The sequence below is a fragment of the Seriola lalandi genome, unplaced genomic scaffold (assembly GCF_002814215.2).
Source record: "Seriola lalandi dorsalis isolate HSWRI2012SDOR001 ecotype SW California unplaced genomic scaffold, Sedor1 jcf7180002054588, whole genome shotgun sequence".
NCBI lineage: Eukaryota > Metazoa > Chordata > Actinopteri > Carangiformes > Carangidae > Seriola > Seriola lalandi.
In genome coordinates, this window is record NW_019525141.1 from 1,359,560 (window position 1) to 1,373,818 (window position 14,259).

The 14,259-nt window shown below is 42.6% G+C and overlaps 1 protein-coding gene across 2 annotated transcripts in view; it reads right to left on the reverse strand.

Annotated features, from left to right (window-relative positions):
* The window catches only part of enpp2 (ectonucleotide pyrophosphatase/phosphodiesterase 2), a 33,045-nt gene that overhangs the window by 4,926 nt on the left and 13,860 nt on the right, over nt 1-14,259 (reverse strand). Inside the window, exons 9-21 of one of the 2 annotated variants that reach the window (XM_023419010.2) lie at nt 13,426-13,481; nt 11,455-11,520; nt 10,699-10,771; nt 10,444-10,552; nt 10,221-10,346; nt 8,722-8,753; nt 8,431-8,558; nt 5,796-5,871; nt 5,606-5,693; nt 5,339-5,508; nt 2,051-2,186; nt 1,685-1,824; nt 476-611 (exon numbers count right to left, since the gene is read on the reverse strand). In XM_023419010.2, the coding sequence (XP_023274778.1) occupies nt 476-611; nt 1,685-1,824; nt 2,051-2,186; nt 5,339-5,508; nt 5,606-5,693; nt 5,796-5,871; nt 8,431-8,558; nt 8,722-8,753; nt 10,221-10,346; nt 10,444-10,552; nt 10,699-10,771; nt 11,455-11,520; nt 13,426-13,481 (1,336 nt within the window). The remainder of the gene's footprint in view (nt 1-475; nt 612-1,684; nt 1,825-2,050; nt 2,187-5,338; nt 5,509-5,605; nt 5,694-5,795; nt 5,872-8,430; nt 8,559-8,721; nt 8,754-10,220; nt 10,347-10,443; nt 10,553-10,698; nt 10,772-11,454; nt 11,521-13,425; nt 13,482-14,259) is intronic. The other variant, XM_023419011.2, reaches the window with a different exon arrangement.

Below are 14,259 nucleotides of genomic sequence, written 5' to 3' on the forward strand. Positions count from 1 at the left end.
GAGGGGTGGAGGGGTGGGGACTATGAACTATGCAGAGAGTTGCTGAGATGCTTATCCTTCCCGACTTCTGGAGATCTCTGTCCCACCACAGTTAGATCACAGAGGTCTACAGAGAGTTCACTGGACCTCATGTCTTTGTCCTGACCTGCAGGTGAATTGTGGGACCTGACACACACAGGTGTGAGTCTTTCTAAATTCAGTTCACTACAGGTGGACTCAGTCAAGTTCTAGACTCATCTAAAGCATCATTCAAGCAAACAGGAAGCAGCTGACCACAGTTTAGAGCCACAGGAAATGGTCTGAAGACTTTTGTAAATAAGAGATTTTAGTTTTTTAACACATTTGAAAAAGTTGTGTTTTCACTGTAATTATGGATTATTTAGTGTAGATTAATGTGCAAAAATGTATTGAATTATCTGAATACGTCCTGTGTACTTCCTGTATTCTGTGTCTAAAGCTGAGCTGCTGAACTCACGTGGCGGGTACAGGAAGGCGTAGCCGATCTGTTTGTCAGCTCTGTAGTTGGTGCAGGACTGGCTGTAGGCCGGAGGGACTCTGCTATCAGGTCTCACACAGTTGGACAGGGCTTCAGGCAGAGGAGACATTTCTACCTGGAGGACCACACACACACACACACACACACACACACACACACACAGGACTGTTGGTGGTTGTCAGGTGTTCACTGGTTAATAATAATAAGAGGTTTAACTGTACTTCTGCCAGCATGTGGCACCTGAAGTGAAAAATCAATAACTTCCAACTTGATCTGTGATCAGCCAAATCAGTGTTGAAGAGAAATGGTTTCATTTATTTTATGAGAAAAGCAGAAAAAAAAAACACAACAAATTTATCTAGCTTTTGACTTCACATGTAGTCATGTCTTAAAACATGAAAACCCATAATGTTGCTTTTAATAGTTTTACAACTGACATTCAGACTGTACATGTCGGCAGCTTTGAGCAGGTTAGAACATGTTAGTATTTCATTAAGTAATAGCAAACAGCAAGTGTGGCAGCTGGAGGATTTTGCGTGTCTTCCAAAAAATACTGGGACCCTCTCAAGGTTCGTAGGGGTCCCAGAAAAAAGGGGATTGATTGTCTATAATTCCATCCATAAGTAACACAGTGACAGGATGTATAACAATGTTGGCCCTGGGTTTAAACATTTTCAGTAATAGAACATCTAAAAGCAAAAACTGGTGATCCCATTTGTGTCAGGTTAAGGCTCCTTGACGTGAAAACGTTTGAGAACCACTGCTCCAATGAACTGTTGACCCCCCCCCCGTCACATTTACACTTACAGCTGTTAGCAGCTGCAAATTTATCTCAGAATTCTGAGATATTTACCTCGTTATTTCAGAAAAAAAGAGCGGAATCTTTTTTCTCAAGTGAATGCATTACGCTTCAGACCTAAATCGACCTTTTCATTTCTTTTAAAAACCTTCCCTTCATGAACAAAAGCATGAAATGTTCAACAGGTCATGTTCAGATTTAACTGAGTCATCTCTTAATAACAGAACAAACATGATACTAGATGAATCTGTTTCCTGTTGGTATGAGACTGAGACTCTACAACAGCATCTGGATACTGTGAGGTCCGTCGTTTACTTCATATTTGAAATCCCACAGTAAATACATCTAATCAGCTTTAACCGTGGCAGAGAGCAGCGGGTGCACGGTACCTGTCTGCTGACGGTGTACGCCGTCCACAGGGGCATAGACAGAGCCTCGCTGTAGCCGCTGATGTAGTCACTGTGGTGGAGGACGGAGTATTTGGTACGGAAGAGCACAGCAGGTCGACCGTACGGCAGGTTCCTGCTGTCTGAGGAGGAGGAGGAGCAAAGAAGAGGAAGTGGAACGGCACACATTCACAATGATGCACCTCTACATGAACATGATATTGATGTCTTGATTAACACGCGGCTGTCACAGGATGATTTACTGTACTAGACATCATCATATGTAAGCGACCATTAATATCATGAATGGACTAATTCTCATCAACCTTTCAGATTGTATAAAGGACACGTCATTCATGTGACACTGACCATCAATAGCTTGCCTCAGTCGCTGGTTTAGCTCCTCCACTTTGTTCTGTAAGAGACAGAGCCACAGTGACTCCAGGTTATAGCCTCGTACAAGGGTCACTTTCAAACCTCTCTGGCCCCTACTTTTTACACGCAACTGCAAAAAGATCGGAGATTGAAACAATCTCTTGCCAGAGATCTTCATGGGAATCACAGACACAGTAAAGTGAAACAGTGTGAGGCAGCAGCAGAGCCGGATCCAGTTCTAACCAGTCCAGACAGTTCACATCTCCACAGATACACTGATGATGTCTGGACGGGAGAAGGTTGTCTCATGTGAATGGTTCAGTGAAAAGAGAGATCCGTCTTTTCTTTAGTAAACAAAGTCAAAATTCAGTTTGAAGGTGAGTGAATGGACGTGGAGGCGAACTGACTTCAGCTTTGCAGCAGGAAGCAAAGAGGCAACAAGATGACTTCAGTTCCACAGGAAGCTGAATATCAGACACAACACAGCAGTCAGGTACATTTTCACAGTTCAGGCAGGCACATACAATTCAACAATCACTGATGATGATGATGATGCTCATGCAGATGAGTCTTTTTTACAAGTGTGTTGTGTAAAAAGACCAGTTTGACTGCACTGCAAAAGCAAAACAGAAACGTTAATAAAAGCTTTCCCAAAAAAAGATCAGATCTGTAACTGAGATGCTGGATGTACTGTTGAAAGTAATCTCACAGCTGGTCACACACTCAGCTGACCTCGGTATTTCCAGCATCTGAAATCATCAATTCCATTCCATGGAAACTAGATGCTTCTGGGATTACGGCAAACACAGCAAACTCAATGACCCTCATCTGTGCTACAGCTGATTCCTGTCTTCTATATCTGCATCATGAACGTGGGCTTACAATTAATTAGTACTAAAATGTGAGAAGGCATCCAACGTTTTTTTCTATTCTTTTTTTTCTTTGCAAATAAATACTGAAAAAACACTTAAAACAACTTCTGCACTGTGACCTGGAGGGTGATGATGATTTTACATTATCGCCAATCATCAATACCAACGTACAACAGATACAATATCAAGAAACTTTCAACTATCTTCACCACATGAGGAGCAGTTGAATTAGGTTCATTCCTCATTTGAAATAAAGATTTTAGTTTCCAGCTCAACTCTGTCATTTAGATTGTTTTGTTCCTGGACACAAGAACAACATTATCTAAGAAAATTCTCTGACTGATGACAAGTAAGTGAAATAAATATAACTTTTAACAGCCGTAAAAGTGCACAGGTCACATGGGTTATTGCTAAAATAAATTCTCACATCACTTATTTCTGATCTCATGTCAGACAAAGACTCTGTTCTGGTCTGGTCTCTTTGGTCTGAGGAGAGAAATGATTTTTGATGATTCTCATTAAGACTCATCAGGTTAATGAACTCCCTCATATCTATAATACCAAAGTACTACAAAACACCACTGTTGTAATTCGGGTTCTAGAGGGAGAAATGAGCTTTTATCTGTTGTGGTGCAGTAAATGCATCGTTCCTGATGAATGAACAATAAAATAGTCACATGACTTGAGGGATCCAATTAAGTGTTGTTTAATTCTTAACTGATTGTAATTAGAGATGAGGGAGCTGTGACATTATTCATAACACACAGGAAACAGTTTGACAACAAGCTGACAGATTGTTCATGATCATCATCATCATCACATTAAAGTTCTACATCATCATTTTGGGGATTGGCCTGTTGATGCAACAGATACCAAAAGTATCCATGTATCTCCATTAGTTCCATTAGCTCAGTCTATCAGTTGTGATAACTTTTTAGCCTCCAAAGATAGCTGCTGATATCTGGGAAGGTAAAGACGTTGCTGAATAAAGGTTGATCCAAAAAGTCAGTGAACTGTGATGGAGGTTTAAAATGTTGGCCAGGTTTGGCCAACAGAGGCTCTTTTCTGCAAGTCACCTCCTCTCTCTCGCCCTGATTTCCTGTCTCTCTCTCACTGTGGCTGTCACAATGGGCAAAAATGCCTAAAAAACTAAAATTTAAAAAATACAGAACACAAGAATGGAAATGAGGAGGAAAAAAAGGACATGAAACAAAGGTTCCTGCTGACTCCATCCATAGCAGCTCATCACGCAGCTTCTGTGCTGGTGCTCCTGCTGCTTCTCTAAACTGTGAACTGATCTGAATCTACTGCAGGTAACACACTGACTATAGATGAGTGACTCACACAACCCCAGGTCAGATAACCCCAACCATCACTTTAAAGGGAGATGTCACTTTGATATGTTTATTGCTTGTTACGCCCAAAACACTTCCATTTGAACCATGCAGGCGGCTCTGTGACCATTTCCTGTTGGTGGATTTGGAGACGTCCTAAATGCTCCATGTGCTTCAGACCGTGCAAAGCGAGAACAACAGCTACTGCCATGTCTGCTCTGTGAGCATTTCACAAGGCAGTAGTAACAGAGCTGCGTTCAATACTACAGCACCTGAAGAAGAAACACTTAACAGAATACAGTGAGTTCACTCAGGTAACTCAGGCAAAGGCTGCACCGAGGCAACATACACTGGATGATAGCAGAGAAAAAGACCACAGGTTATCGCCGACTATTGGAGCTTTTGGAGCCACTATGTTTCAGATGCTGCCCTACTACAGCTTTACGACAAGGTTCATGAACCACCTATGAGGTCTTTTATCAGGTGGCCTTTGGTTTTTTCCAGAGATTTGCACTGGATCGACTCCACTTTTGATTTAAAAATAATTCTAAAAACACATTAAGGAATTAAGGATTCAGGATTTTTTTCTCAATGCATTTTCAATTGTGAAGCATATACATTGGATTTATGTTGATAACATTAATGTATTTGAAGTGTGAACTGTTTGAAGTATTGGGACGTGGTATCGGCAGATACTCAATATCAAATGACTCGGATCGAGATCGGGGGCCAAAAAAATTTGATCGGGACATCCCTAGTTCCAAGTTGTAATTAAGTGGAACGATCCTTTAGAGGCATCGCATTTACTACAGGACGTTCATATCACAGCGCCTGCTAAAACATGGAAGATAAAAGTTAGATCTGGATTATTACTTATCACTCATTTATGGTAAAGTGTCAGTGTGGAGAACAGTGGCAGGTGATGAAGATGAGGATGGTTTTGGTCTCACTGTTGTCATCACTGATATAAGTGATTGACTGACTGACTGACTGACTGACAGGCCAATTTCCTGAAAACTAGAATTCACTTTAGTGGACTACAGGAAGCTGGGCCCAGGCGAGTCATCGCCGCTGACCTTGTCATCACAGCTGCAGCCCAGGTCGTCCGTCCCTGCAGGAAGAAGACCAGATGCTGTGGGTCTGGAGACCTCTTCTGGCATGGTGGGTCTGTAGAGGGGGCTCCTCAGCAGGTGGTTCAGACTGCCGTGGGTTCCGTTATTGGGGGCTGGTTTCAGACCCAGGAGATCTGAGAGGCGGAGGAATCAATCAGTCAATGAGGTTCACATAAAACATGGCCCACCACACACACACACACACACACAGAAGACGACATGAAGCCTTACCACACATCACATTATACAGCTCAATGTTTTCAAAGGCGGGAACTTTAGTCTTGAATTTAAACGTCGGCCCATACCCCAAGAAGATCGTCTAAAAACAAACAGGTCACATGATTTACAATAAATTAAATACAATTAAATAAAATGATGGTATGATCCATCCATAATCCATCCTTGTGGATGATCAGAGTACCTGCATGCTGTTGATCTTGTTGTCGTATCCATGGTCACCAGCGAAACCACAGTGCCTCCTCCCCTCAGGAACTTTCCTGTAGGGAACAGTATGACTCACACATCAGGATCTGGTTCATGCACATTGTAGTGAGATGTGATCGACCTGAGTTTACACAACAAGTTCCTAGTTCATCGTCAAAGTAACGACTCAGTATTAAAGTATCTCAAGATATGAAGCAGGCTGCTGCACATCTGTCAAAATGTTCTTGTTCTAAACATGAGAACAAGAGAGTGGCTTTTCCTTATTTCCTGCAGAAACAGTCGACGGTTCTCTCAGCATTAGAACATACAGGAGACCAGAGACTGGAGGCTGGAGTTAGCTGGTTAGCATGTTAGCTTCAGTAGAAAAAAGACACGTCAAGAGACAAGTTTGATGCTGAACTCGCAACATTTCTTCTGGACTGGTAAGTAAACAGCTGCTAATGCTAATGTTAGCTATGTAGCAAGAGCAAAACTTACAAATAGCTCCTTAGAGAAGTAAAAAAAAAATGTAATAACTACACGAATCTTATAGGTGACAGAAGTGTAGATGGTTCAGAGAGACCTGGAAGCATCAGGTCCTCACAGGTTTCAATGGGTTAAACTGTGCAATAGAAAACTGCAAGATATTGTCAGTATTCACAAACTTCAGTCCTCAGCAGAGGACAACCTCCGTCACACACCTCAAACCACAGTCCTTAAATTTAAAAAACACATTTTATTAAGTGTCCATTAAAACACTACTCCCAGTTATACACCATAATATATATGAGTGTGTGTGTGTGTTTGTGTGTGTGTCTGGGGTGAAGCCACAAGCATGTAGAAAATGTAAATGAGTAGCTGACAGGGAAATTAGACAAACTGTGTTTCATTTGGTGTGAACAGTTAGTTGGTTTGGGATTTACTGACTAATGTATATGTGCCTCTGTGTGTGTGTGTGTGTGTGTGTGTGTGTGTGTGTGTGTGTGTGTGTGTGTATGTGTGTGAGAGAGAGTGTGTAAATGTTCAGACACTTTGCTCACAGCTCTGGTGCCAATGATTAGCCCGTCTGTCCATCTGAGCTGCACAGAAACCTCAAAGATCTCTTTCATTTAGCAGCTCTGTGTGTGTGTGTGTGTGTGTGTGTGTGTGTGTGTGTGTGTGTGGAGCTGTGAGACAGAGTGTAGCTCTCCCACGGTTTACCTACCAAAACAGCATGACAGCTCCATGCAGGGAGACTGCACTGACATGAAAATTTACACACACACACACACACACACACACACACACACACACACACACACACACACACACACACACACAGCAGTGTTTGTTTTTACTCGTGCTGGTGATGACTTCATGGTTTACTTTGTCCCTGAATCGCTGCAGTGAGACTTTTCACTGCTTCACATCAGAAACTTGTCAGAGCTCATTTCAGCGAATCATTAATGTTTCAGCAGCTGCACTGTGACAGAGATGTGGGTTTGTTACTGAGGCCGGCTCATCTTAAACCCTCTCAGCGCTGCACGTGTTAATGACGTGTTGATCGCAGCCCGTGTTGACATGAAATGTGTTTGTAAGTGAAGCAAGATGTGCAGTAAAAAGCTTCAGGGACGGGTGGGCAGGAAACGCCACATCTACACTGACTGTACACGAGGTCAGAGCAGCTGCTCATTAGCAGGTGAAGCCACACATCAAAACTAAATTACTGAGACCTTCTTTTCTGTCACTCCACCTGGCTTACTGGTTTGGATTTAACACTTTGAATCATTTGCTCCTTTTCTCTCCCTGTGTGTCACATTCAGGATAAACTAAGATACTAAGAAATGGCATTGTTTCGCAGCTGAGTGGTAAAATAAATGTTCTATGAAAGAAAAGCTGACACAGTTTGAAATGATCTGGGTTTTCTGCCTGTATGGCCACAGATGTGCTGTCCAAATCTTGGACTCACGTGTAAATCTGCCAGTTATATAACAGCCATGTTGATTGGACATATTGATCTCAAGCACTGAGACCAGAAAAAGCCCTGCTTTAAAACAATGCAAGTTATGGTGACAGTTATTTTATCTTTTGTTGGGACAATGGAGAGATAATTCAGGAGCTGCATCCTTCAGAGGCTGTATTTGAAGACCAGTTGCATCACAGCGGTGCAATTTGTCCGATTTCAAAGGCTCCTTCAAATGAGCTCCAACAGGTGGATCCTTCATGGCCCAACCTATCCCAAGATTCATTGCGCGCCGGTAATGAAAATAATACGGCTGCAAACAACACCAACAGCATTATTAGCTGTGCAGTGTTACCAAGAGCTTCAGTACAATACAAGAGGTTATAATTTGTCCTTTGAACAGGTACTTCTTCAGGGCAGACTGGACGAGACAGTCTGGGGCTAGCTGGTTAGCATGCTAACTTTAGTAAAGGAATAGAAGTGATAGAAATAGAAGCAAAACAAGAAGGTTGCTTTCCACCTCTGGAGACAGCTCTTGGTGAGTAAAGGAATTAAGTTTGATGCGGAACAACAGACTGGTAAGTAAATAGCTGTTAATGCTAACATTAGCTATGTAGAAATAGCTAAACTTACAAATAGCTCCTTTAAATCATATATATCAGCGCTTCCTGTTGTAGTGGTGGTGCTGTACCTGGCCACGTGCCACTTCCTCTCCACCAACAGGTGAATGTCCTCGATACGTCGGTTGTTCGCGTAGTGCAGTCTCTTGGGCAGGTGCTGCTTCAGGTACGGCTTAAAGTGCTGCTCTGTTTTCTTACACTGAAACACAGTGTCAGTGTTATTAAGACCAGTGTCACATCTTTAACCCGACTGGCTCTTCCACGGTACTATTCTGTTGTTATTACATTTTAGAGAATTCTCCATCAGTTCTTTTTTAATTCACACAGTTCATATTTCATAAGTCATCAAGCCTCACACTTACTGTTAGATTTGCAACAACAGCTTTGGGATCATCTGAAAAAAAGGTCAGAGCAGTGAAAACTTTAACATCACTGAAGTGTAACACTGAAACATACTGAACAGAACAGAAACACTCAACTTCATCACCTTCACCTGCTGAGAAGGACGAACACTTCCGTTTAAGTTGTACCATTGCTTTGGTCTGACACAGCATATTTACAACCAAATTTCCAGTGGCAGCCACCAGAGATGCTTTAAGGCATTTTTTCATGTCCAAGTCAAGTCTCAAGTCTCTTATGGTTGTAATGAGCGATATATCATCTGCTGTCATCCTGTCTGTTTAGAACACTACATCACCATATCTAAGGAATTCAAAGCACGTATTACTACTTTATCTATAAAGTTATACATGATAAGAAGGAACGGAACAGGGACGGAGTGGGAATACAAATCGGCCCCAGATTTTGACTCGGACCGGCCTATAAGAACCCGTCTGGAGACACTTTACAAAGAATCATGGAGTAAACAGAGGGGAACAGCACATGACATAGAACAACCGGCTTATTGTAGTTTGTTTTTCACTTTCCTCTGTATAAGTTAGCAGCTACAGAGAGAGAGACATTCAGACTGGACAGTAAAGCAGCAAACCCAACAACAGACATATTTAAATTTTAGTAGTTTTTCTCCTTCACTGGATCTTTCTGTGATAAAATTCTGAGGGTCTGAGCTGATCACACAGACTTTAATTAGTGTATTAGGATTTCTGATGAAGCAGAAAAGAGTAAAAGCATAGTTTTTGTTTTTTTCTTTAGTCTTCTTTAAAATTTGTTCACGTAAAACAATTTAGTAACAGTCCATTTCTGGCTGCCCCAGAGTTTAAATGTTGATAAAGACACAAACAGCGTGTGGACGGAGCCGTGGGACTGAACCAAACAGAGTGTGCTGGGAGGACAGACAGACGTGAGGGAGCTGACAGACACACAGTGTTCCACACAGTCTGCTCCACTGGGCTGATCACCACACAGCTCTATCAATCTCTCTTGCTCCTTCCTTCTCTCGCCCTCAGAGGAAATGACGTGCAAATTCAGCATGCAAGGCATTATCATGTCAATGCACTAAAAACAGAAAGTAAAGATTGTTTAGTCCCAAGTCTCAAGTCACTGTGTGTGCAATTTAAGTGCGACTCAAGTCCAATACGCAAACTTGAGTCAGCATCTCTGGCAGCCACTGTAAGCACTGTGCACTCAGAAGCTTTTTGTTCTTGGCTACAGTTTACTGTTTTCATGTTTGCTGATCAGGCTCTAACAGACCCGACGCAGAGAAAAAACAGTGAAGATTTCTACAGGAATGAGAGAAATCCAAAATAATCTCAGGTGAAGGTTCATGAAAAGTAACGAGGGAAACGAAACCAAAAACAAACAAAAATGCAAGCAAAACAAAAACACACACAAATTGGTGTATATGGAAAATAGGGTGTCACACCTCAATAAAAATTTAAATATTACAAACATTTTTCCTCACATTTGACGTTGTTGGGGTATCTGGAACGTATTCTGCCCAGGGACCCCGGGATGAGGATGATGTCATCAACATTGGTGATGTAATTGCTGAGGAACTCAGTGCGGTCGCAGTGAGCCTCCTCCATACCTGAGAACACACAGGAGGATTACCTAGGTACCAAAGCTCTTCTGTTTAGCTTGTTTCACTGGAGCTGCTTTGTCTGTGCTGTTGTGTGAGTCTGTACCGTGATCTCCCACCAGGATGATGTTGACACAGCGGTGCAACTTCATCTGCTTCAGTCCGTCCATCAGCTGACCCACGATTCTGTCGATGAACCTCAGAGGGTTGTTCAGCTGGAAACCACAGAGGGAGTCACAATCCAGATGATACATAACACACGCACACACATGCCTTTATTTCTAAATTCAGCATCAGACTAACACAAAGCAGATATACAGACACACAGCAGACACACACACAGCAGACACACTGTACTCACTTCTATGCTCATGGGCCCCATTTTGTGTCCATATGTGTCTGGTTGCTCAGAGTGCATGGCATAAACATATGGCCTGAAACAAGACACATGACACGTGTCAGACTGGAGATGTGTTTGTTACAGTTGCAGATGTAGTAATAACTAATAATACAGTAATAAATGTAGGCCAATGGTTTTAAGCCACCGGCGGGAAATTGGCTCTGGTGTATCTCTCCACCCTACATTTTTCATATGTACACGGACTGACCCCCACGGGGACAGCTGACATGGCTACACCTGACATATCACCTGTGGTGGCCATGTACTGATTGGTAACACGTGGTTATATAAGCACCAGTGGCGATTGCTCTAAGACTGCAAGGGAAGCTCAGCTTCCCCTAAAATGTCAACAAAATAAGTGGTCAAATATGTGCTGTTGTGTGAACATTTCATTGACTAAATATGAGCTAGAACACGTTCATCTTTTGTTCAGAATCAGCTATTTATCAAATGGTAATCGAAGACGGAGGCAGATGAATTGGTTCAGAAAAGTTCTGGGTTAAATGTCTTCTTCTTGTTGATCCACTTTTTGTTGCTTTGAGCAGGGTTTTTGTTCAGGGTCAAATTTAACTTGGTTGTGATTTATCCCTTTTTACAAATTTAAAATTACAAATTTAAATTTTTTCCAATTGAAACCACTAACGAACAAATAGTAAACAAGAATGTTACCGTGTGAAGTGTGAAGCGAAAAAAAAAAATATATAAAGCTGAACTCACCTCTCTCCTTCAGGGAGGTGGAGCCACTGCAGCATGGTCAGTATCCTCCTCTCTAATGGGATGGCACTGAAAAACAAACAAACAACCCATCATACAACACAGACTGACTCTGGCCCCCGGCCCTCCCCAACCAAAAAAACCATTAAACTCCAGACTGTTCCTTTAACTCTGTAAGAGCCTCATAAAGTTGAGGGTTGTGGAGTGAAACACATGTGAAGCCTCCTCACTGTTTAAAGTGTCTGAACGTCAAAGGCTGCCTGTGTGAAGATGAGGCCACCAACCACGCTGCTGGCCGTCATACAGCCCACAGCTGCCAACCATCAAGCCCAGCACCGAGGCCCTGAACAGGGCTTCATGTATGAGGCGGTGGGGGGGGTGGCATGGAGGAACAAGGAGGTGTGGTCACACTGTTCTCTCTCAACACAGACCCTGCACCCCTCCATCAGTCCCTATTCTTCATTACCATCCCAGTCCCCACTGTGGAGCTGTAACACTAAACTGTGTGATGTTGTATAAGAAGGTTTTTTCAGCCAAACACCACTCTCTCTGTCACACACACACACTCTCTTCTTCATTTTCTCTTTATTCCTCACACACCTCTGTCAGTGCCAAGCGCAAGAACAGCACTGTAAACTACACTCCGGCCCCCAGGGGTCTGTGGAGTGGCACGTCTGTGACCCCCGCTCACTGAGGAATCCTGCGTACTTTAAACAGGCTCATTTGCACAAATTGCTGTAAAAACAGCTCTGCACCGCCCCCGCTGAGATCTGCCCCCCCGCACTCCATCAAAGCCTTTTCTGTGTTGATCAGCGTGGGTTGCTTTGTGTTGTGCAGCATATAGGTGAGCACCAGGAACATGACAGGGCACCAAATCATTTACAGTCTCTGAATTATTACGTAGTCAGTCCATCTGCAAGAATACATATTTACACTCTGGAGAGTTTACTCTTTATTTCAGTCAGAACCATGTCAGCCGAGGAGAGACAAACCAGGCAACCAGCAGGAGCCCCAGGAGGAAAAGTGGCCCAGGGATCACACACTCACACACACACACAAACACACACACACACACACGGATCATGTCTAACTTTAGTTATAATACATCTATCTATCATCATTGGTTTCAGGTCACTTTGCTGCCAAAGTCATGTCTGGTTTATTTATGAGTTTACAGACTATGTTTTACTTAATTAATGAACCTCAGATACAAAAGTGCCAAAGTCAGCTGTTCTTGAATGGATCAGACCAGATGAAACACACTGTACTGTAGATGCATTGTTAGCTTTACATTGAGTTTGTCCATATCCATATTAGCTCCACGGACGCAGTGACTTTCCCCTTTACTGCTGTTCATCACAATAAATTTTGCAGGTTGAGGTGACATTCATAATAGAATATATTATTTTAAACAGTTCACATTGATAACATGAGAGTTGCATCTATCTTCTATCAACATCTCATCCAGGCTGACACAGAGACACGGGCATCTCTCTGAATGAGTTGAACTGATTCAGGTTTTAAATGTCATTTAAGCCACCAACAAAGAGAGAGAGAGGCAGAGAGAAGCAGAGAGAGGCAGAGAGAGGAAGAGAGAGTAAGAGAGAGGAAGAGAGAGGCAGAGAGAGGAAGAGAGAGGAAGAGAGAGAAAGAGAGAGGCAGAGAGAGGAAGAGAGAGGCAGAGAGAGTAAGAGAGAGGAAGAGAGAGGAAGAGAGAGGAAGAGAGAGGCAGAGAGAGGCAGAGAGAGGAAGAGAGAGGAAGAGAGAGAAAGAGAGAGGCAGAGAGAGGAAGAGAGAGAAATTGCATGTGGGTGATCAGGGAAGAGGGAGCATGGGTGGAGTGTGTGTGTGCGTGTGTGTGTGCGCGCGTGCATGTGTGTGCGCGTGCATGTGTGCGCGCATGTGTGTGCGCGTGTGTGTGTGCGCGTGTGTGTGTGTGCGTGTGTGTGTGCGTGTGTGTGTGTGTAGACTTACACAGGCCAGAAGAAGGTGGCACCCTTCACTCCCTGTTTGAGCGCTGTGATCCAGATCTATGAAACAAAAAGTCACAATAAAGTATCATTGTGTTATCAGTCTGACATAGTTCATTAGGATACTATTGGAGTGTTACCATGGAAACCAAGGTAATGGTGCGTAGCAAACTACAGTATGATGAGAAGCAATTGCATTTGTTGTGTGGGAAGAGACCAAGTGCTGTTGCTGCAGGTGAGACTAAACCATCAAGTTTAGTGTTCATATTTTAAAAGATATAGGTAAAGTCATGTTAATTATTATATTACTACAATTATAATTATTGTTTATTACTTCCTAGGTCATTATTCTATTTGGCAAAAAACAAATTAAATCCAGTGTTTCCCACACACTCGTTAACTTGTGGCGGCCTGCCATGAAATCAGTACTGACCGCCACATATAGATTTTCAGCTTCTTTTACCATTTCAAATGGCTAAACTCTTATTTCATTGTAAAATGCGAGCATCTCTCCCTCTCTCTCAAAATTCAAATAGTTTTATTGGCATGAACAAAAACATGTTATTGCCAAAGCGGTTTATATATTCATACAATACAATTATTATCAAACGTGTCAAATATTGATACAGATTTAGATTTTAATTTCTCTCTCTCTCTCTCTGTCTCTCGCTCTCCCCATACACACTCTGAATAAAAACATGCATCATGTACAGGAGGACGGACTGTTGTCGATGGTTGTCCCAGTTCCTGCACAGAATCAACCTGAAGTTCATAAATGTCTAGCATCACGATCACCTCTGCAAATTTGTCCAAAAGTGATGCATTCAAGTTCACTCCG